The 25,327-nt window shown below is 38.1% G+C and overlaps 1 protein-coding gene across 1 annotated transcript in view; it reads right to left on the bottom strand.

Moving 5' to 3' along the window:
* Positions 1-25,327, bottom strand: part of grik3 (glutamate ionotropic receptor kainate type subunit 3) — a 159,312-nt gene that overhangs the window by 74,010 nt on the left and 59,975 nt on the right. Inside the window, exons 2-8 of the mRNA XM_020710304.3 lie at positions 21,312-21,485; positions 20,084-20,341; positions 19,831-20,012; positions 13,352-13,405; positions 8,185-8,355; positions 7,848-7,991; positions 1,167-1,274 (exon numbers count right to left, since the gene is read on the bottom strand). Of these exons, the coding sequence (XP_020565963.1) occupies positions 1,167-1,274; positions 7,848-7,991; positions 8,185-8,355; positions 13,352-13,405; positions 19,831-20,012; positions 20,084-20,341; positions 21,312-21,485 (1,091 nt within the window). The remainder of the gene's footprint in view (positions 1-1,166; positions 1,275-7,847; positions 7,992-8,184; positions 8,356-13,351; positions 13,406-19,830; positions 20,013-20,083; positions 20,342-21,311; positions 21,486-25,327) is intronic.

The raw sequence follows: 25,327 nt of genomic DNA, 5'->3' as shown, positions 1-25,327 counted from the left end.
GGCGATTTTGCTTTAAGACGACAGTGCTTTGGCCTAATTGACCAGATGCAAGACAGGATGCCAGTGAGAAGGAGAATTATACTAAAGCTGCAGAATTACCAGCTCCTCACTGCTAGGTTACAAGCTGGAAAGCCTCTGCCATTTTAAAGTCTTTAACCTTCAAGGAGGACGTTCTAATGGCTCTTATCCCCATTTGAGTATTTATACTATATAAAAGCCATTCAGCTTTAAAATAGCTGTAACAACTGCCCTCCAATCTCAAAAAGAAATAGCAATTGTTGTATATTGCTTTCAAGTAAAACACGCCTTTACAATTCAATCCAGCAAAACAGCAGTTTGGGCTTCACCTCAAATTATCATTAAGAGAGGTGGCAATTAGCACCCTGATGTGCATTCTGGCCCAATTTGCTTTATGACCCACTAACTTATGTTTATGTTGCACCAAGCAATTTGCTTCCTTGTTAGGAGGTAAATGGTACTGTCAAATCTCTTTCCTATTGAGTAAAAACGGAAAACCTGAAAATTAAATGGTGTACAGTTCTTGCAAAAGTTTAAACACCATATTTTCCACAAAGGCTTTTTTTTAATGACTGCGCTTTAGAATCTGAAGTGCCTAATATACTGATGTCAAAGAGATTTTGAGAGGCAAACAGTGCTCTGTCAAAATGTTTGGTTGGGTGGTATTGATAATATGCTTACTGTGGTTATTTTTATGCGTCACCAACATATTTTTGGGGATTTTTTTTTTTTTTGTATCATACTGATCTCTCATGAGTGGGTTGTAGAGGCACCATTGACGATTTCCTGAAATTTTCTTGCCATCTGCAACTGTCATGGGGTTCTATGTGTTGCAGAAAAGATTGGAAGTTGTAGGTATTGTGAATAAGCTAGCATAGGTAATGTGTAGCACGTTATAAACCAGTTCTAGAACCACTGCGAATGCAGTTAATAAAGTCAGACTAACTGATGGACACATTTTTGACTCTTTTGTCTCATCGACAGGTATAGTTTGGTGCGCCCTATATACATTTGGAAATAAATCAATTCATTGACAGTGCGCCTTAAAATCCGATGTGCCCTACAGTGTGGAGAATACAATAATCAAGAGAAACTTTTTTTAGAATGTGTTGTTTGACTTGTATGTCTCTTTACAGCCAAAACATTACCTTTTCAAGCCCATCCTCCTTAAGGCTGACAATGTCCAGATCGAAGTCTGTGCGGAGACCAGTCGTCTTGTTGAAGGAAAGCCTCCCAGTCAAACCATCCCAGTGGGACTAAAAGATAAAAAATATTGCTAAAACGATGACAAAAGAAACTATGTTTTAACTGATGTAAAAACAATAGGGCTGTGGTTCATTACTTCGGTGACGATCCAATTTGATTCACAACTCAAAGTCATAAAATTACAGAACAAACCACAATTCTTACTAATCTTCAATATATTATGTTTGGATGGTTATCATTTTTTTTATTGGATGTCTAGAAATAAAAAAATGACCATAATTAATAGCTATTAGAATAGATCAGGATAAAAAGAAAATATCAAAAATACATTAAAAAACAGAAATTTTAGAACAAAAAGAAATGGTATTTGTCCCTTTGAACTATGGCACACTCAAGCTTTTTTGTGAACTTCTTGGATAACTTCAGCAGTAAACAAAAGACATGTAAATGTTACTTTGGATCATTTAACAACCAATCCTGAAACTGTTGACAGTTTTTTTCCCATCCTCATAGTTTTACTGACATCAGTTACAGTAGATAGATGACAGAAAAGATAGTGAATGAAGACACAGCAAAATCTCCATAAAAATGATTCAACAGCAACCAGAAAACACTAACAGTCCTATAATTTAAACTGAAAACTGTTTTCAACAGATGTTTTCATTTTTTATAGAAATACAAAAAAAAAACACACTCCCTTTAGATGAACATTTTTACAGACGTCTTCTGGTACGGCTTCCCTGTTATGCCTGCAGACAGTCACATCACATCACTTAATTTACTATGACTTGTTTATAATGTTCTAAGTGTCGTGTTTTTAATTTATTTATGTATTCAAATTGTTGACTATATTTAAAACAAAACAAAAAATTTTCAGAACTTATTTCAGTAACTGAACTTTATTCTCTATCTTTTAAATCTACCAACACTTGATAGTTTTACTTTAAAAATAAGACCTTTCAAAGACACTTCACTTTTGGCACACACAGTAGCACATACGTTTACGGTAGTTTAGTTTATGTATTTAAAATCCAACATTTTTCTGCAGTTGAATTGTCTGAAATGTATTTTACTTTCCTTTGCAATATTTGTAAACATCACAAATCTGTTATCTCGGATGTCACAAATATTCATACTCGAATTTACAGGAATAGATTGCTAATATTCGTGTATTTGTACAAGTAAACATCACTTTAGTCAATTTATGGGTAGAAGTCTTTTTGCATTGTTGGTTTTCTTTTATTAACTTGCAAGAATTTACAGTTGCACCGCCAGATTGCACCAAAGAAGCTGACTTACATCCCAAATGTGGTCACGGCGCACGTGTTAGAGCTGTTGCATGAGATTGCATTATATTCCTCATCTGCATCAAATTCTCCAATAGCAGCACCAAACAAAGAAGTACAGAGATGTATGCAATTCCCAACAACAAATCACACAGTGACACATTTTGTCTTTCACTGAAAGCAATTTCACACCCACACATACACAGAGCAAAAGTACAAACACAAAGTGTACAGGCTGCATTTCCTTTTTTAATTACATTTTACATCTCAGCGCCTCCAACGCATTTTCCCTCCAGACTGCGGAGTTAATTAACAACCATCTCCTTTTGCTTGATTCCCCGAGAGGGGGGAGGGGTGCATAACTGCCCCTTATTATGATTCCCTAATACCTGCCATATTAAATGGATGCAAGCCAACAGGTGCCATGTAGCTTCTCTTCTCATCTCATGCTTGTACCCAAACAAATACATTTGCGGACAAAAGTGATTCCTTAAGTCCTGGCGTTTGTCCTCACTCACTATAGATTGACTGCCCCCCCCCCCATCATCAGTGGGGCAAACCACTTTTGAAGAAAACCTGGGTTTTTAGAGATCTCGGTACAATAAAGTACTTTATCACCATCAAGCTCCAGCTGATTTTCCGACCCCAAATTGTGACATCCGCACAAGCAGCTCCAGCCTGTAAAGCTTGCTGGAACTTGTTATGACAAGATTGAAGCCTCAAGGAGAAATCTGTGGCACTCTATTTTTCAAAAGCCTCCCAAACCTCATTGGCTCTGGCCTATTGCCATCGAGGTGGGTGGCATGTTCAAACAGCTTTAATTCACAGAGTGACATATATGCCACAGCCATATCACATCCTGAGGGCCAATCTGACCTTCAGAAGACGTTGCACTTCTTTCTGGAAGTATGTGTAAATAAGAGCTGCATTTGTTTCTTAACAGACATGATGCACTCCTCAAATATGCCTAAAGAGAGTATCAAACATATCTGCTCATGCTTTAAAAGAGAAGGTATGGATCATTTCTTTAATACAACTCTTAAAATATGTTGCTTGCTGTACATTGTAAATCTACCCTTTTATGATTTGTATGCCTGGCTGCAAAGCAGATTTATTTTTACTCTTTTTCAAATAATCATAGATTCTGTCAGATGATGAGCAGCTGGGAAATATTGTGGACATGAGCCATTAGAAATCAGAAACAGTGAAGGAGCCAAACTGCAGGGAACCAGGCAAAGATAGCAGTCAAACATTAATAAACTGTGAAACAAGGGAGAACTTAAGAACTATGACCAAACAGATAACCTGACCAGAGGAACTGAGAACCAGACACTCAAATACACAGAGACTGATTAGCTTAAATGAGGACAGCTGTGCATGATTAGCAACATGAACGTGGTGTGACTGTGACAGGGGGGGAACACACAAAACATGATTAAAAAAAAAACAAGAATAAAAATCACAAAAAACTGCTAAACAGCCAGAAAATATAGCTTTATAGTTAGGGGTGTGACGATAACCGCATCACTGCACATTTATTTATTTATTTTTGAAAGTTCTGCATATGGTGGGTGATTGGAAGTATAATAAACACATTAAACACATTCATCTTTGCTGATAATTTACTTTTTCTGCTAGTTCTGTGTTCAGACTTCAAGGGCTTCTGGGGGAAACCTTTTATTACTGTTCTCCTTCACTCCCTGCACGCGGCTCTCACTCCTTCTAGCGCTGAACGCGCTCCCTCTTCTTACACACACGCGTTAGTTTCAGCAGCACATAGACATCCGAGGAAAATACGACAAATTTACTGCGTTCTAATTATTAATTTCCATTGTATTCATTTCAAGCTGCGTGCGTTCTTGAGTGCGCGACACGGCCGCCCGTCGGAGGATTTTGTGTTGGGGGGGGTTTATTACTGTTTTTCCTCACTCCGTAACACCAAACACGAACTGTTAGTGTGATGAATATCACTACATGTTTTGTTTGGGAACTATTTTGTGCAGCGCAAAGTTACGTGTCCTTATAAACAAAGGCGGAGCCTCCTGCTCCGCGTTCTTCATGGGTGTCAGGCTTCATGGCTACCGGAAAGGTGACAAAGCCTCGCCTGCAGCTCGAGAGTGGTCCGCTGCAGAAGAATCAACACGCACCCCCAACACACTTGTGTGCGCTCCTTCCTCCTACACACGCAGCGCACTGACTTAAACACATAGTCATTCTTCAACATCTATATAGTTAGTTCATTAGTTAGATAGGTAGTAGTTATTTGTTACTGTTATTTTCTTAATAAAGAATGCTGCGCTGTAATTGTATTCATTTGCGACGCGGCCACTGGGGGATTTTGTGTTGGGGGGGGGGGGGGTGTTGGGCGGTTTACCGTGACACCGCGCCCCCTGCTGTTAGAATATATTATAAATATACATTATAAAGTAATGGCTGTTGCATTATATAAATGGAATTAAAAAAGGCAATGACAGCATAATCCTATGATTCCAGTTTATCATACTCTCTTAATTAAGAATGGACGAAAACATTTTCGCATTTTAGTTTTGATGCCTTTGTGAACAACACATCTAGAAACCTGCACAGCTTGGCAACTTTGTTTGTGTGAACACTTGGCAGCTGTTGTGTGGTTAAAGTCTCGTCATTCTGCAGATGCTGACGTGCACAGAAATCCAGCATTTATTAGACCAATCCACTAGTGTTTTCCCATATGCTTTGGCAAAATTCTATTTAATTGTTTTGTAGTGACTTTTGACATAAAGCTTTGCTTGCACTTTTTTGAATATTTGTTATTTCATTTTTTTCCTGTATATTATTGTCAATTTCTAATGCTGTAGCTCATTCCATCTTGTTTTGTAGGGCTACGGGGTATGCACAAACTAAACTCAAACTTAGACAGGGCCAACAGTCAGATCACTTTGCTTACCTGACAGACATTAAATGTCAGTATTCACATTTGCAAACAAGCCAACTAGTTTATTGAACAAAAGAAGAGATACATCTTAATTTCTGATAGTTCTCTAAAAAAACATGCAGTTCAAATCCGAAGGACATCTTTAAGTCCCACTCCAATGAAAATGGCATTTTTGGTGTTTTTAAAATGTTCTTGTTACATTTTTTTCTGATGATGGAGGACATAAATAAAGTATTTCCTTATTCAAAATGTTGTGAATCAGGAGCAGGCAAAAAATGCTGTTGAAAAAGAGCTTATTTGTCTCATAGAAAATACGCTGCGTGGGCCAAAAGCTCCCTGCTCTGCTCCATTGTGATGCATCCACTTGGGGCGGGGTTGCTCTGAAGTAATGGCCCCTCCCACAACTCAGGCTAATTTCTAATGAACTACTGCCACTCTGCAGAAACTATGTCCTGGAAAAAGACACGTTTTTGGATTGTGACTAAAAATGTCTAATCCTTATAATTAGACCACTGGGAACACTTTTAAAATATATCAAAATATGACTGAAGCTGGACTTTAAAAGAGGTGTGCTGGGGGACTGTTATTCTTCTGCCTTTCTTTGTGGAGAAAAAACATAAAATTATATATCTTTGTAGTTCAAAAAGTATTGCATTTTTGCAAAGGAGAGATTTCTACCATATCAATCCTAAACTGTGCACATCTGGATGATGTTGAGAGGATGAGGAAGGTAACACAGGCTTTGATCCATCAGTGATGACGCCAACTGGTAAAAAAAAAAAAAAAAAAAACTCCTAAAGCAGCCAAAAGTAGTCACCTTTTACTGTCAAAACACACCTCCCACTTGCTTCAAAACCTTTCAACTTTTGCTGGCTTAAAGGTCAACACAAGACACACCGTTTTGTTTTGGACCCATTCTGGCCTTGTTTCCTATTGAGTAAAGTAACAAGCTATCAACTCAAAATTGACTATATGGTTGTGATCAAGACTGGAAAAAGGCTGGCCTCTGATTACAGGAATTACAGCTGGCCTTTGGTCTCCTTGGAGAACACACACACACATAGTCACCCACACACACTTTCCTCAGGGGAAAATCTGAAAGAGCTGAGTTGGAGGTACCTTTGAGGGAAAGTACACTGTGTGAGAGAAATTGCTTGTAAAGGCCTTTGTCACTGAAGTTATAGTGCAGACCAAGACAGTGACAGGATGACAAAAGGTTTTTTTTTTATTGTGACATTTGAAGGTGGCTGGCCTAGCCAAAATGGCTGGTTCTAGGAACTGTAGTGGCACACAAAAAGGGGTTGGGACTGCGCGCTGTCATGCTATAAAAGAATGAATAAGCACTGGGAGATATACGGAGGCATATACTCTAACTGCTTTAAAGTTAAATTTAAAGAATTCTACTAGAGTACAAACCCAAAAAGTAAAGAAGAAAAAAAGATGGGGTAAGATGGCTCATGAAGTCAAACCAGTACTAATTCATGTAAAAACAACCCTTTGGTTTTCCGAATGAAGTTTTTAAGGGTGTATTCAGACTGGGAAAGTCTGTTGGCCCAAAGTGAGTCCTGAATCTTGCACTTGGTCTGTATTAGGAAAGGTTTTCAACCGGACATTTCTGTTTCGAACCAAAGCATGTAAAAATATCCACACGACTGAGGATTTCTTCAGCCATTGGCCAAGAATTACAAGGGCCCAAAGCAACGAGAGAATAATGGAAGTCCTGCACTTTGCAATCCTTGTTGGGATAATTCACGTAATCAAATTTATATTTCGCTGACAACATTTGAGTGTCTGTATCAATGTCATGTAAAACACTTTTTACTTTCTACTTTGGTATGGTGGAGGCATGCTGTAAGGCAGTTACTTAGGAGACGTCTGCTATGAAGGTACCCTGATAAGTGTTTATGACATATAGATTGTTGGGAAAACAGTGTGAAAAGCGTGTCTCATCGTCGCGGTTACTCCCTTTCCACTCTGTTTACATCCCATAATCATAATTATATATATATATATATATACATATATATATATATATATGAACAGGCTGCAAACACTGACTTTGAAAGCTTAGCACGATGAGCATTAATCTTGAGTGTGAATGTTAGGAGTTGTCATCTATTCTCCAAAAGGTTTACCACATAATCAATCTTAACGAGAAGTTTGTGTTAAATAAAGCACACAATTGATTTAAAAATAAAAAATGACTACAAATGATTTTTCCTGTTTGAAAAGCATATAGGTCTAACAGCATGCTATCTTACAAGACAACGTTGGCATTTGACACATATCAAATTGACTTCTTTTGCTAGAGGCTAAATTTAAAATGAGTACCTGCTTGCCTTGCAATTTCTATTGATCTTCTCACAGTTCAATCAGTATCGTTGGAGAAATGATCAAGCAACAGTGCACAAGTGCATCATCACCTCTTTTATGTAACTCATGAAGCGGCCTCCAAATCTCCAGGGTTTGTGGCGATGGCACTGCAGAGAGTTTACAGTCATCTGTGGAGCGTGCTGGTATGACACGGACACAATGTGGACTGCATCATAGGTCAAAGCTGCATCTGTCTGGAATAAGGGGTGAACATTAATTCAGCTGATGGCTGCAAAAAAGCAAGCACTTCAACAACAAAAAGATTTCATTTACAGCATTATTTTTACTTGCTATATAAAACAAACTAGCATATTTAACTTGTTTTATACAAATTTTCTATGCGTACATAGAACTCTTGTAATCAAAAGAAGAATATAAAAAAGATACCGTCATGATTCCTTCCAGCAGGCCTGAATCAGGTTTAGGGGGTATCTGCCTCTCCATTGACCATTTCTCAACAATGGATGCGACCTGAGGATTGTCCACATTGAGGATGCGGAAGCCGGTCATGTTAACACCACAGAAGCGATAGGGCTCCAGGTTAATGGCCATTAGGTCCTTTTTAGACACAAAGACATTCTGCCTCAGATCATTTCAAAGCATGTAGCCAGATAAATAGCAACACAGCAGCTCAGTAAACATTCAAAATAAGAATAAAAAGATTTTCTTATTTTACTTGTGAAGTGAACACAATGCGAAACTGTTGAGAGGGGTCACATATTCCTATATTGTTGATGTTTATAATGACAAAAAATATTATACAACCTTTAAATATTGTCTCTTATGATCACAGCCCTGTCAGAAATTAGGGACATTTAGGGCTATTATTTCGGGGGCGGCTGATTGTATTTTTTGTTGGTAGTTCCTAACAGCAAAAAAGAAAAAAAAAGGTTTTTGTTCAACCATATTAATAATTCAACACTTGCATTCCCTTGGAAGCCTCCGTTTTAGTGGCTGTAATTTCTGGGGCAGCAGCAACTGTATCTGAAGTGTGAAGTCACATGTTGACACATGTAGTGTTAGAACAGGCCAGAGGGCTTGGAAAGAGTGAAAAAAAAAGATTTGGATGAGCGCAGATTTTTCATTAGCACCCTGTGGGGTTAGTACTCAGGGAGCAAGAGCATGTAAGACGTTCACAACAGCAAGGTCGTAGCTACTCTCGAAAAATGTCTCATCTTTCTCTTCCTCCCGCAATGAATTACAGTGCCACCTTTTATAATGAACGATCAAAGGAAGCCCCTATATTTCCCAGTGACATCCTGTGAAATGGTTTGAAGGTAAGAATACAAACAATATGTGCTCAATTGTTTATATCACAGAATTAATCTGTTCTGACATTTCTATTAAGGCTCTTTGGGGTGTCAAACAAGTTCTAACTCACTTCCCATAGTCTCGCCTTGCACACTCACATCCCAATAAGACCCTGCAACAGCAATAGGCTGAATCTTTAGAGGAAGAGCATGTTTTGGGGTGCACATAGGGACAAACATAACAACCGTTTTAGGTCAAAGAAATCGCTATTGCGAGACAAGGGCTATGAAAGACCCATTTCAAAGGACAATGAAATTGTTACCCCCGTACCACTGTGCTGTTGCCTTTTCACGGTCTAAGAAGTTAAAACTTTCCCCACCTGAGATGATAAACCAAGATATCACAGAATTCGGTTCAGAGGAAATTGTATTGCTGTGTGCACCATTAAAAAATTCATCATCAGAATAATCATCTTAATGGTGTTTTGGTCAATAAGACAGCATTTTGGAGCTTACGTAAGCACCAAACTGAATAATATACATGCTGCAGAACAAATTCTCTCCCTTGCTGTCAAGTGTGAAAGGTGACACTCATCATGCCTGGACCTCTGTGTTGTATCATATTATCACAACCCACTGGTCAGCGTGAGTGTGCCACACAGGAGAGGCAAACACAGTGGCAAAAACAAGGAGTGAAGTGAACAACATGCTCATACTCATTTCTGTTCAGTCTTCGTGACACTGTATAGATAGCGATTCAGTGACGATGCTCCCTGCTGAGTCTGCTTGTATTTATGAGGCAACATTTATTGAGGTTTGAAGTTAAAACTCTCTAAAATAGAAAGGAAATCAAAACATAATCTGTTACTTAGCTTGACTCTGTTAACAAAAACAGTAATTGACAGTAATTTGGGATCTTTAAATCAGTTCAGTAATATTTTGTCAGGCTCAATAATGCCAAACTTTTGTTTTGAATGCAGTTTTGGTGGATTGCTCTGAGTTCTCATTGATTTATTAAGTTTTTGATATTTCGTTAACCCCTTTACACCGAAGCTTTAGCTCCAGTGTCGACATTCTTTCGACCGCCATAACTCTTCAACTATTATATTGACATAATTCCAGCTGATTTTAAAGAAGAGAAAGAGAAAAGTACCCATAAGCTGATTTGCGACACTTTACAGAAGTGAAGTGCTTGCACAATTGACCTAAAGAAGGCACATTCTGTGCTTTTAATGTGTGCCGGCCTTAAGCCTTTTATATCAGAGAGGGTGCTGGTGACACCTAAACAAGTACACTCTTTGGTATACCGTGACTCTACGACCATTTACGCTGTCAACGAAAATCAGCTGATTCTATCACAGAGAAAAAGCTGCTTTGCGCCATTAGTAAATCATTAGTACAGTGCTGCAAATTGGTTTTTGCATTTTCTTTGCAATTACCCAGCTGATTCATGGTCGTAGAGTCACAGTATGTCAAAAAAACCTGTGTTATTATTTAGGGGTGTAGGGAAAATTAGATTCTGTGACATATGTTGATATTACATTTAGCGATACTTGTACAGATTTAAAATGGTGTCAAGACAATATTTTTTATTTAAATACTTATGAGCGTCCTTCAAAGTCTGACACTTGTTTTCAACTACAACCCTCAACCGGTAGTTAACAGCACAGCAAACTGAGCCTCTTTGAGCAGCTATACACCACACCAAAACAACAAGATCTTGCGACAGTCAGCTTGTGTTAAAGGCTAAATGTTTTTGGTGTTATGAGACATGTACTATGTTGTCTTTGCTTGGGACAGGTACAGAATCGAGACTCTGTTGCTGCCAGTATGATACAAAAACACAGTTTGTGGTGCTTTGTAGTGGGCTCCAGATTTGAATGAGTGAGATGTATCACAACACAAAATACTCTTGCCAATACACACCCTTATTATGTAGATTTCACCGGTGACATCTCTGCTGTTAAATGGTTAAGGCTTGCACACATTTACTGCAAAAAATGTGTCGCCTTTGATGCTAATCATGTGATATAAAAGCAAAATCACTTAAAACAGCACTTTTAATAAATTTGAACTTATTGGTTTTATTTACCATTTTGGAAAGTCGTACTTGGTAGATTTGCAATAGAGTTAGCATTTAGGAGGAATAAAAATTTAGTACAGGGATGATGTTTTTTGTTCTTCTGTCTTTTTGCTGCTGTGAGCACAATTGCAGAAAAATCTATGCATGTGTCTGCTTCCGCCTGCAAGTCTCTGGATAGTGCATCAATTTTTATGCAGGTGGGATATGATGCCCAGAATGTTTAAATAACTGTTTTGGTTGAATGCAACTCAAAATATGCAGTAGTTTAATTTAAAAGGTTGACATTTGACAACTCATGGATGATGTGCAGCAGAATGCAGGTGGTTTATGTTAGATTATAAGAAATAATGAGTGTTTTAATGGGTGTTTTGATGCACACACACACGCATATTGCAGGTGTCTGCACTCATTTATTTTCCTCTTTTTATTCAAGTTTGGTTTACTTCCTACATTTTTATTTATCTAGATAATTTATTTTTGCATTTTATTTAGTTTTGCTTCCTGATAAGTCCTTTACTGTTACTGACTGCCACAGCTGCGATTTTTTAAAATCATGACTGTCTCCTGTATAAATAATGCTTTACTTTCCCAGTTCTTTATCTGATGGTGAACATTCATGCACTTTTATTTTTTATTCTAGCTGCTCTTCTTTCTGCTTTGGAGCTTTTTTTAATTAGACTTCCTGCCACTGCAGAGTTTTTATTTTAGTACATTTTATTCTCTGACAACTGTCTGCATATTTATTAGTGGATAGAGCTTTGATTTGGCACATTTTTCCTGAAATATATAAATGCGCTGCAGAGTTTTTAAGGAAATTACGCATAGTTCTCCCTCTGACTGCCTCCTGCCAATCTGTCCTGCTTCTGTTTTTTTTTCCTTGACACAGTCAGCATATGAAAACTTGCTCACACAGCAGTGAAATAGCCCTGTGGGGGTCTCAACCACATTTGATGCTTTGGTTAACAGTGTTCTAGAAAACAAAACAGGCCTTAAAGAATGGTTTATCTTGTTAACACAAAATAAAAGTGATTTTACAGATTGAAGTGTATTGTATAACATCAAATACATGTGCCTAATTTGTTGCATGTTTATGCCTTAGTCACACTTGTTCTTACAGGTAGGTATGGGGTGTCTGGTGGCGAAAAATAGGCAAACCTGGACGGGAGACACATGTAGCCCACAGACAATGTTAAGATCGCAGAGCAAAAATGTTTATGCACATTTTTCTACAGGTATGTGGCGGTTAACAGGTCATTTCGAACACTTAAAACATAAGTAAAGCTGAAGTAGGTGCGACTCTGGCGTGTCATATAGATTATTCGCACGTTTCTTCTGTGCAGCCTGGCTGTCAGAACTAAAATAAAATTAGGTAATCAGATTGTAGTTTGTGCGGACATCCTATAGGCATTTTACATATAAATTCCAAACCCTTTGCGTGTGGCATTTGGCCCTTTAACATCGGAGGTGTCGCCACGGATATCTAAAAAACATACCGGTGACATATCATTAATCTTTGGTGCAGATGTGGAGCGATCAACCTCCAATTGGAAGATCACAGGTTCGGTTCCCACCCATGTGTCGAAGTGTACTTAAGGAAGGCACAAAACCGCACATTGCTCCTGATGGTTATAGGTTGGTGCCAATATTCGGCAGTGGAGATGCCATCAGTGTATGAATGTGTGCATGGGTGAATGGAATTTAAAAGGGTTAAGACGCAGCCGCACCGGTCTACCACTCTCCATGGGTCCAGACAGCCCAAAAACCCACAGCACCCCTACGGTTAAACCCCCAAATGAGTGGATGTGACTAAGGCATTAGAGAAATTTTGATAACTTAGTTTAGAATTAGAAATACAGGAAATGATCTTTACAAAAAATTTTTTAAATCTCCTCCCATTTGATTGAGCATTCTTCACTTTTGAAATCTAAAATGATCCAATCTAAGTATATTCAATGTAAGTCAGAAGTCACAATTACTTTTGAATACTGATCTGGCGTTTCATCTTCTACAACCTCAAGAATGTCCATTAGGTTCACTCCGAAACATAATGTTTACTACTGCAAACCCAAGATTCCATTATGCATCAGGCTTGTCAAACAAAATTGATGGTATGGACTGGATCCAAACTCCATTGGCAATTTGCCACCATTCATCAAAAACTTAAGCAGTAAGGAGATGAGAACAAACAAGATTATTTGCATTAACAAGCATGGTACATTACCAGAGTGGTGAAGATATAGTGGTAATACTCCGTCATCATCCCCATGGTCTGGGCCTGAAAGGATGCAGAGATGAAGCACAGGAAAGAAAGGTGTGAATGAATAGAACCAGAATAAAGGGAATGGTTATCTTTTCATGTCAGACCATTTTAAAATCATAGCAGGAGCTTCAGAACAAACAACCCTAAAGATGTAAACTGACTGAAAGGAAAAGGGCCATCTTTTAATGAACATATTGACTAAAATGTTGTTTATTTCCTGGGCAAGATTGTAATGTTCCTGGCTTGAATATCTTGCACAATATCTGATCCACAGAATTATGAGAAGAGACAATTTTTGTTGCTTTTGTCTGCATCTAAATAGTCCCAAAATGCCTTGGGCATATAATGTCATCACGACACAGAAATGGCTCTTCAATTAAAGGAGCTCAGCAATCTTTGCTTTACATCCCAACACTCAATCGCTGGCACTTGGCTGTATATATTCATTCAAAGGCACCACATTCCCATGGTAGCATTGCTCCCCATTTAATTGTACCATCTGTTGTGGGAAAGCTCAAGGTTATGTAAATAAGATTTTGAGCTTATAGGCAGGCAATTTCACAACAAAAATCTATATCTCAAGTCAGATGCATGACTTTGAAAGTTTGTTTTGTAGTTAATACTGCGGTTTTAGCTCCAGCACACTACGACAGCCGTTTTCCCTTGTTTTTCATGTACAGAATGCTTGTTTTTTATAAGTTTTAATGTCATTACTTAAAAATAATGTAAGCTTTTTTTTTTGTTATTTTAGAAGGATGAATATGTTTTTTTAATGTTTTTTTTAAGATTCAGACATTTGTTTCCTCTTTGGGTTTAAGAATATCTACAATCTCACAGATGCCAGTTGAGTGGGGAAAGTTACCAGAACGGAACCACAAGCTAACACTCTCGCTTCCATGGTGTTGGAGATGAGGATAACTTGGAAGCACCTTCTCACACCACTGACCATCAATCTGTGACATTCTGCAGAGTCAGCAATGTTCGGTTCCTGGGGGTGTTCACCTTGCGGACAAGCTCACCTCCTCCATCAAAATGGCAGGCATCATAAAAATAAAAAAAAGGCAAAAACAGCCTAGTGGTGGCTCCACCCATTCTGGACACTAAAGAAGTCTTTATAGAAGTGCACCACTGAAATGTCATAACTTATAGCTTCACCCCCTATTGCTTGCAGGCCTGTGCTGGTAACCCCCCTTCCACCGTTCTTCTGGAGATTCACTGTCAGAGTGTGTTTGTAGAACTGATTTTGTCAAACTTCTCCACAATTCTCATAGACTATTCAAAAAAAGGTGCAGGAGCCACAGATCTCCTTATCCGAAACAGTTTTTCTGCTTGTTTGTTTTTTCACAGATCAAAATTAAATGACAAATTTTGGGCCCTTCAATCCACCCCCATCCTCACAGCGTTCATAACTATAAAGCTACGCCCACGTTGGGCAAAACGCACACTCAAGAACACTTATGGTGTTCACACTGGACTGTCGCTACCAGATACTAGTGCATGTCCTATTCCGATATGAAAGACTTGGTGTCATGCAGCTCTGCTGGCCACAAACTGCAGTGATTAATCTCTCCTCCATGATCAATTTTCAAACGGTTAGCACTTGTGCAAATTAGAAGGGATGCTGTCCATACATCCCACCAAATCTGAGTCCCTAATTGGTCAAAGTTTGAGCTGGTTTGACTTTCAATATGTGTTCAATGGTTATGCACTTTGTATGTAGAGCCGAAAAACTGTTGTAGAGAGACGTGAAAGTGCGTGTTTTGAATGTGGAAGTCAGAAACGCACATTTACAAGCGTTTATATAGACTTCTCATTGGAAGTGGTTAATTGGCCAAGCATTGCTGAGACCTTGACACCTCTCCATTTACTGTTAGATATTTATCTCTCCATCTCATATTAATAAAGCAAATCATTGTGCTCTGTTTTTTTTTTTGTTTTTTTTTTACTTTTTTTACTTTTCTGTTGAGCTAACTAGTCAAGGAAAATATTTGATTAAACAGAAAAATCCTCCCCTTCTAATATGAAGTTGAAAATAATCACATCTTATTAAACAAAGTCCAGCAATTTGCAATGACTGAGAGGTTTGACATTCTCAGAATGGCAGTATGGATAACCACATTATACACAAACCCTCATGTTAATTCAGCTTTAGTTTTAAAATTGCATTATTTGTAAATGGAACTATCAGCATGTGATGCAATTACTTTCAGAAACGGTATATGCACAAAGCCAACATCTGCAAACTTTTTAATGAACATATTTTTTCCAACAACATCTTTTTTTAATATACAAATATTCGTTTTGTGTTTCTAGAGAATCTTCTAGATCATGCATCTGCCAAACACCACAACAATTACTAGTTTTTCAATTGCTATTAAAAATGTTAATTAAATGTGGTTTCTATTCAACATTCTTGCCCCTGCTAATTTCAAATTCCACACAAATACTGGTCTTGTGGAGCAGAAAGAAAAAAAGTGAGAAAATATCAAGGTAAAATAAAGTTTAAATCAGAATTTTTGTCACATATTTCAAATCAAACACTTGTTTAGTTAAGTGCTTTGGGAAATTTTCCAGTCAAAGAAAAATGCTGTTTTTGCAGAGTTTTTTGTTCACCAAAAATGTTTCTAGGTTTTCATGTAAAGTTTTCACTGGTATATTTTGATTTAAAAAAATGTTTTTATTTGAGAAATGGACCTTTCATAAGCTACAAATACTAAAGGGATTGTGAGGATTTAGATACAATCAAAACTCAAAGGGGGTTCAATTCATATTCTGCTGCTGTGTCTTTTCCTTCAAATTCTGAAATGTAAACTGGACCCGGCTTTTTCAGGTTGCTACGATGGCCCTTTATCTTCATAGGAGCAGAAATGAATGGTCAAAGAGACTAAGAAAAATGAAATGGATATTTATTCAGTAAATAAACTGTTGGGATGTTTGCTTAGTACTGTGAGCGATACAGCTTACTGACTTTCTGACTCCATGCCGGCCTGTACTCACATTCAGTTAAACTTTTCTGTGGAAGAGCATGGCAGTCATTGTTCTGCACCCTCAATTTCAGTAGGTGGCAATTTGGATTCCTTTAACTGGTTTACTATCCTCCAAAAAAAAAAAAAAAAATTTAAAACACAAAAGAAGAAGGGCTGTGTGAGCTTCTCTACCACTTTAGACCAACGTTTTGTCTTTGTACTACCAGACATATGGTTTTACTAATGTGTTTAGAGGAAAATTGTTGTTTTATGAAGATTCCAGTACAACTATATGAAGCCAATGGGCGTCATGATTTTCCTTATTTTCATAATAAACTTCTAACAACTTCTTTACATTGAGTTTCAAACATACTTACGTACTATACTATAGACCTGACATACTAGACAGATATTCTCCAACATCACCCATTGGATTCCTACCAACAAAAATGAAGCCAAAAGTGGGCGGGCACGTTGCTCCATTTTCCTCTTGCCTTCTGCCTTTGTCACATGCACCAATACGAGGGTTGACCTATATGATGCTGAGGGTTTTTGGGTCGTCTTGGCCGGCAGAAGGTTTTAGACAAGAGTGCCCACATTCTAAAAGGTGTGTCTCGCTGTTCCCTTGAGGCTCGTCCAGCCACCTTAAAGGACATCACGAAAACGGAACATACCATTGTCTTTTGTATGGTAAGTGTATTGTGAAGTATTTGTAAGGATAATGTAGTTAAGCACATCTATGACATACAGGTGATAATAATAATAATAATGGATTGGATTTATCTGCGCTTTTCAAGTCACTCAAAGCACTTACAGTGTCTCCATTATTCATTCAGTCCTCATCCATACTTGGTGATGGTAAGCTACTGTTGTAGCCACAGCTGCCCTGGGGCAGACTGACAGAGGCGTGGCTGCCAGTTCACGCCTCCGGCCCCTCTGACCATCACCGGGACATTCATGCACATTCACACACCAGTGGAGCCACACTGGAGGCAAGGAGGGTGAAGTGTCTTGCCCAAGGACACAATGAAAGTTGGCTGGGGGGTAGCGGGGATTGAACTGCTGACCCTTCGATCATTGGACAACCCGGTCAACCACCTGAGCCACTGCTGCCCTGGTGACCGGGCCTTAAAGGTGATGCCTTCGTATGGTGCCATAAGGCCACACTAGTCATTAGTAAGGTGTACATACTGGCTACTTATTAGTGATGTGACATTCATGAACAAATAGAATCTTTTGAACGGCTCATTAACTTGAACGATGGGAATCGACTCGCGGTTCTTTATTGTGTTCTTTTTCCTCTGAACACGAGTTTTAAACGTTCACAGAAATGCCCCAACAAGCTCACCCTTCTAATTTCAGATGCAAATATCACGTAAGTTGCGAACACCCGGTTCACACAGAAGTACCTCCATGAAAAAACAAAAGAGGAGGGAGCCTCTGAGTCTCAGCATGTGTAGCTAGCAGGGCAGGGGGGGAGGGTGGAGGAGAGAAGGAGAGCCCTCTGGTTTAGGTGTTAAATTATCAACATATTTCAAAGTACACATACACACTCATACTCATTTTTACAATGATTTCATGTCAGATTTTCATTTCATGTCCACACATGTCATATTGAGCTATAATCATAAATGATTATTACGATCAGATCTCAGCCTATCATTCCTCCATGAGATTATTTCCAGGATTAAATAAAGAAACTCCAGGTTGGCTTTCCAAAAATTTAATGAATCTAAAAAGAGCTAAAAGAGCCAGTCTTTTGAACGGCTCGTTGAAATGAACTGATCCAAAAGATTCGGCTCCCTGAAAAGAGCCTTAAATGCCATCACTACTACTTACAGACTGCATGCAAGTGCTGCCCGGACAGGGTGTGCAGATGATATGTAAGTGCCCAAAGTATTCCCATACAAACTGTGCTCGAATTGCCTAACTTTCTAATTTCTAACAGTCAGGTTTAAGCATGAAGCAAGTAGGGGCAAACAAGGACTGCACACTTATCACTTGAACAACACTTGCACAGTGCACAGGTTTTGAAAAAAAATTAAAAACCTTGACAAAATGCCTGTATTTCACCCTTCCCCCCACCCTCTGACTCACACTTCCCCCTTACTTGATGTATAAGTGCTCGCTACAACCCGCTGCCCGCAGGATGCCCATACAATAAAATATGGATGAACATTTTTGCTCCATGGGTGGTCTACGTAAAGCAAACATTTTAAATTCTATGCGGGCCACCGGCGGGCCCCATAGACGATTGTCCATTTTTAGCCAGCCCATGTCCACCTGTAAGGGCAGTTGTGACAAAGGCATTAGCTATGTTATAAAATCAGTATATGTTCGGAACAACATAAATTAGAAACCCTGTTGGGTTGACCCTTAAGTCAGCAAACATGTCAATCACAAAAAAACTAATTGTGTTTAAATGCCTTTTTGCAAATTAGAGTTTTTAGAATTCAAAAATATCAAATAAAGCAATATACACAATTGCCCTGTGTCAGACTGGCGACCTGTCCAGGATGTCCCCTGCCTTTGGCCATTAGTGGCTGGGATAGGCTCCAGCAGCCCTGTGACCCAGAAAGGGACAAAACGGCTTAGAAGAAGAATGAATGACTATGCACAGTACCATAACTATAGTATCATACTGGCAATATAATAATTAAATGACAAATGACAGAGATTATAAACACATGAAGGAGGTAGGTGAAGAACAGGTCTTTTTTTTTTCTTCTACATGCATTAAAGCTGAAATCAATTAAGTTTAAATAAGTTTGCCAAACTTTTTTTGCCTTAAAGCCTTCTATTTATACTTTTCGAAAGACAGCAGAGATTTTCTTGCAGGGTTTGCAGTGATGCCAGGAGCATGTATGTGTCACCTCACATCTCAACAGCTAGGAGAAGAAGTTATATAAAAATAAATAAATAAATAAAACTTTCAATGCAATGACGCCTTGTACAAGCATGTTAATAGAAGTTGACAGCGTACTGAACGATGGGGGGATCCACCAGCCTGTTGTTGACATCTCTACAACATCAGACCACCCACACATTTTCAGTTTTGTACATCATACTGACAGCTTTTGGTTGATTGACATCTTTTTAGATAAATACACATTTTCATATTCATATTCTGCTTCAGTGATGTTGGATTCTTGCTATTGATCAAAAGAGAATTTGTCTCAAACACATTTCTTTGAAGATCTTCAATTTTAGGTTTTGCCCATAAATGTTTGTAAAAACAAAAACACAAAAATCGTGTTAACATAATTGACAATTAGGATTTAAACTTTTTTGATGTTCTCTTATAATCTAAACCTACTAATTGAATCTATATTTTGGACAATACTACTGTACATAAATGGTGACAAGTGAGAGGATCACGATGGCTGCACTTGCTTGACACACTGATAAAATGGAATATCGATATATAAAGCCCCAACCTTTGAGTAGTGTTTTCTTTTAAAGTTTCCACCTCACCTGTTTCAGAATCTGAGCTGCCATGTGGTGACTGCAGTCAAAAATGATGCGAAATTCCCGGCCTCTCTTCATTTCTTTGAGGAGGGGCCTTGTATCTTCAGTGTCAAGAGGAAGCTGGCGGATCTTTAGTCGGATGTTATACCTGGATGGTGCCATAATCAGCTCCTGTAGTCTTATAAGACCTGCAGACAAAAGTAAAAGTGAGGGTATCCGTGTGTGCATGGTAGGAAACAGAAGAATATGGTCTGCTCACCTGTACTATCATCATATACAACAGTGGCTGTTTTCCATTTGAGATACTGCACCAGGTCCAAGATGGCATAGCTTAACGATGAGTAATCAGGGTATAAATTGGCATAAAAGCTGTCCCTGTTATCCATGGGATGGTGTTTCCACCGCACCTGAATGTGCGGCACTTCCAGGGCGTTGCAGATGGACTGCACAGCGTTTGATGAGGAGCTGTGTGAAGGCCCAAATATTGCAACAACTCCTAAGGAGAGCTGGTCGCAAGCTAGAGGGGGAGGAAAAGACAAGAGCTCGAGGGATGAGTGAGTGGCATGCTCTGAAACCAAAGAAAGCAGGAACTCAAGGTGCACACACTGCAAAAACAGGCCCTCTGGATATAAGACAGAAATTCTAAAATCTTTTAAAAATCTGCCAACAGGTTAAGAAAAAATGCCTTACCAAGGATTCATATGTTAAGAAAACATTTCTAGTTGCTAAAACATGTTTTCTCAAACTAAATGCCCTGTCACACTGCCACTATGTACATTTTGTGCATATTGCATGGATAAAAATCAATCATACATGAATATGCGTGCAAAAGCAGAAAAAAGTTGTTCTCACTCTGTGAAATTTTCACAGATGTATAAAAAATGAACCACGGATAAAGTATGAATAACCCACGCAGAGAAAACATTAATCAAGGTAGAGCATGAACCATGCAGGATTATTGCAGCATTTACATGTAAGTCAATAGTCATTCTTGCATAAATTGCATTGTGCGCCTTATTTGGCGCTCATAAATGTGAAATGTGCACCATATACGCAACATAAAAGTTATACATCGGTGGTACACGTGACAAGTTTGAACTGCTCAAAACCAAATTCCTGTAAAGACCTGTCGGCTAAAACCCGCAACGGACATCTGCCCACATTGACATGACGAACACAAGAAACACTTATGTATGTATCACGAAATACCGAAATTTTATTTTATTCATATGGAAAATGCGCAAAATGTTTGCAGTGGCTTTGTGACACAACCTTAAGATTATTTTGCTGTTGAAAAACGTTCTTGTTGAGAAATTTTTTTGCAAGACAGAAAACAAAACAGATTTTCTTGAAATAAGGCCTGTTTTACTTGCTTAGAATTTGTTTTTTGGAGTGCAAAGCTTAGTGCATAGAAACCATCCAGAGTCCCGGGCTCATCCACACACCGTTACAAAAATCCTTCACTGAACCCAAATAAAAACACTTACCTTTTCTTGATGCCTCAAAGCTGTCATAGATATTAATCCTCTGTATATCATATGTTAATGTAGTGTTTGGTAACAAAGTTCTGTTTCTGTTTATATTGTTGACAGCAAATTTAAAGGCAAGCTCCTCCGCACTAACGAGAGAGACAGGTCCATCCGTTTGTTCGAATATTCCACCTAAAACACAAAGCAGGAGACACACACATGAGACCGTCAGAACATGAATGTGATCACAGAGACGAAAATGACAGTTTTGAATAGGGTTTAATGGAGAGAAAAATACTGATGGGCATTTGCTCTTAAGGCTGGAAGCAAGGCAGCATTACGCTTTTCACAAGGTTTTACATCTGTTCAGCAAACATGCAGCAACCCTTTCCATTTTTAGAGAATACTGAAGCAAAAGAGGAAAAAAAAACAATATTAGCTTTGAAGTCTGAAGCCATAATGGATTTAAGGAGTGTGCATCTTTGTGTGTTTTTATGCTTGTCTGTCTCTACAATTGTGACAGCAGGATGTCTCAGGCTCTTGTCTCTCCATTAAGATACCCTTTCATTTCACCTGCACACCGCTGTGGTAGAGCAGATAACTGAACTCAGCCACTTTTCTTTTACTTGAAATTCAAAGGAAGGTATTCTTTCATTTTTCAGATAGCATAGCCTACTCCTTAAAACTTGCAAAACATGTCTACATGAACATCAAAGTAGAATTCTGTCTTCAGATGATGTTGTGTGCGTTTGAGCATCAGTCCATCACCACATCCTGCAAAGCAGAGTGAGCTCCTGAAATTTTGGAGTTTTCTTTTTTTTTTTTTTTCAAGTTCAAGCAATAAAACATTTATTCATTTCCCTATTCTGTTTTTCCCTTTCGGGGTCACGGGGCTGCTGGAGCCTATCCCAGCCACTTGTGGGCAAAGGCAGGGGATGCCCTGGACAGGTCGCCAGTCTGTCGCAGGGTAGAATGTCCTCAATCACACACCCATTCACTCTCACACTCACACCTAGGGAGAATATGGAGTAACCAATTAACCTCTGAAGCATGTTTTTGGACGGTGGGAGGAAGCCGGATACCCTGGAGAGAACCCACGCATGCACGGGGAACACATGCATACTCCACACAGAAAGGTCCCCCAGCTGGGACTTGAATCGGGGCCCTTCTTGCTGTGAGGCAAGAGCGCTAACCACTGCACCACCGTGCAGCCTTAAAACATAATGAAAAATTTTAAATGCTTTCATTTTTTTTGTGCAAAATAAAAGCAGAGTAAATAATCTTAGATACTCAATTTATTATAAAACCAACATATTAAATAAAAATGTAATCAATGAGATAAAAGAAATAACCAACAATTAATTAATTAACTATGTTATATTCATTTAACCTCTTTACACCTGCGTCCACATGTGTCAACATCCCATTTTGGGTTATATTACTACAGTAGTTAACTTTGCTATCACATAACAAAAATTATTTAAATAGACATATTAAACAAGAGCCTGGGTCTTCAAAGATTAAATTTACCATGACTTACTGTTATTTTTTTATCCTTCACATGCCCTTTAATTACAAAATATGTAGTCCTTTTTTTCAAATTTAAGGTAAGTATACAGGTTAATTTATTTAAAACTTGCAGCTAAATAAAAAATAAAAAAAAACATTTGGATATAATTCTTTAACAGTGATAGTTGAGAAATGAGTCTCAACAAAAAGTGTTGTTTAATTATTTCACTTAAAAGTTTGGTTTTAAATAAGGGGAGTTGCCACCTGTTTTAGTATGAGTAGCCCATTTCATGTGTTGGTATTTTAACCCTTGTGTTATCTTAGATGATCCCACCCTTGCTTGGACGTGTTCTCCCTACCATGACAAAGGTGGATAAAGGTGGAAAGATTTCATGTAATCCATGGACACCAGTGAAGATCACAAATCATTGAAGAAAAAAGGTTCAGCGCACTGTCTAGTGGGTCTAGATGACCTAACTCCCAATGTTAAAGTGCCTAGGATAGTACAAGGGTTATAGGTTATGTAGTGGGCTGGCTATCTCAACACAAATAGTGTGTTATAAACTGTATGTTCTTTTTTTTACTGTCTGGTGGATAAATTGATGAAAACAATTACATAATTGAAAGTATAAATGCTTAAATTAGTTTTCCTTTTTCCTCTTATATGTGTAGATTGTAATGCTGTGTTCACACTGAATGCCACTCATATGACAGATTTGTGTCAGCTCCGTTTAATTTAGTGCATATTAAATGAATATGAATATGTCTGTACATTGACCTAACATGAAAAACGGAAGCTCCTTGACGGAGATATCGCATTTGTTGAGAATGCTGCTAAAGTGTCGGCTGACCTGATGGGTTGTTTTAAATGTACAAAACTGTGGACATGATCTTCATGTGTTAAAAAGAATAAACGGCCTTTGTTAAAGTGCTGTTTAGTGCAGATGTTTTTCCCTTAAAAATGGGAAAAATGAAACATTTTTTGCCCTGTACCCAAAGTCATTTGTCCTTCCATTGCTGAAAGTTCGTTCATTACATCCCTCAAACGAAAATGAGAAAGTTCTGTTATGCTTGATATATTTATATTAAAGTTATGTTTGTGCTAAGAACAACCCCAGAATTTCTCAGCAATAAGTAGTTTAATTATGATATTGCTGGAACTAATAGAAAAATATAAATAAAAACTGGCCACTGCTCCAAGACTGAAACAGTCCTCGCCCCAGAATTCACGTATGCTCGATAAAATAATAAAAGTAACATAAACTGTCAAACATAAGAGAGCAAAGTTCCTGCATGACAGGACAAAAAAACGGTTGAGACAGCTCCTTAAAAGGCAAAAACATCAGTTTACACACCCTCCACTCTCAACAACATATTTTTTTTTACTGAAGCCAAAATTTCTCTTCTGTCACTTTTGGTAGCACTAAATAAATAAACAAAAGAATTCCTGTCATCAGAAGTTACAAATGTCTGTGCTCAAGTTAAACTTTGAACACAGACACTTGTCAAGACAGATTTCAAAACACTTTTTCCACTCCAAGATCAAATACAACAATGCTTTAGTTATTTCTACAGTTTTGCTCCATTTTGCTTCTCCTCTGTTCTGAATTAGATCCATCTTTGAATTGACAATCATTTTCAATTGTATCCAGAAAGGATGCAGGTGAAGTTTATTTAATGGTTAAAATAGGTTGATTTAGAAAAAAACAGTCAAATGTTGTTTGTTGTCTGACTGTGATGTGAAGAAAATACTCTGTTTTATTTTGTAAAACCTTGAAGGAATGATTTAGGAATGGGAAATTTGTTAAATTAGAAATGAGTTAGTTTTAAAGCGTTTATTTTCTGGATTTTTAGAGCCACTAAAATCTCTTGACTATCAGGAATGCAAATTTGTTCTATGCAGATGACATTTCTAAGCCTGACTATCTCCAAACCACTGCATAGTACTGAAATAACTCCTATTGGTATCTACAGGGGACATTTGGGGCTTTTTAATAATAACAAATTTGAAGGGGTGGGGCTCTGGGAATTGTAGTTTTTGGCGGTTTTAAATACAAATATTTACTGGACATTTAACTCCTCCACCCCTTATTCACTCATCAAGTAACAGGACAATAACCCAGTAGTCATATTTCCAATAAACACTACATTTTTTATATTTGCATCTGCATACATGGCACGTATGTTTTTTTTTTTCCCACACTCCTGAAGTAGTCAGCACAAAAATAACCTGAAATCCCCATCAGAAGTAACAACTGAAGAAGCTACTCAGATGAGAAGGGAAACGTCTTCTCTGTCAACCTTTATAGTCCACTTTCCCTGAAGAACAGAATCCTGTGATAACTTGACCTGGATGACTGAAAAACTTCACATCACTCCTTATCTGACAAATGCATTCCTACAGACTGCAAAAAGAAAATCCATCTCCTTTACCAGCCTGGATAAATGATGAAAATGTGTTCAGAAGTATCAGTGTAGAAAGATTACAATGTATTTTTGATTCAGGGACCCCCAGAAAACATGGT

Source organism: Oryzias latipes, chromosome 16 (genome assembly GCF_053564925.1).
Source record: "Oryzias latipes strain Hd-rR chromosome 16, Olatipes_Hd-rR_3.1".
NCBI classification, from domain to species: domain Eukaryota; kingdom Metazoa; phylum Chordata; class Actinopteri; order Beloniformes; family Adrianichthyidae; genus Oryzias; species Oryzias latipes.
This window is presented reverse-complemented; position numbering and strand designations above follow the sequence as displayed.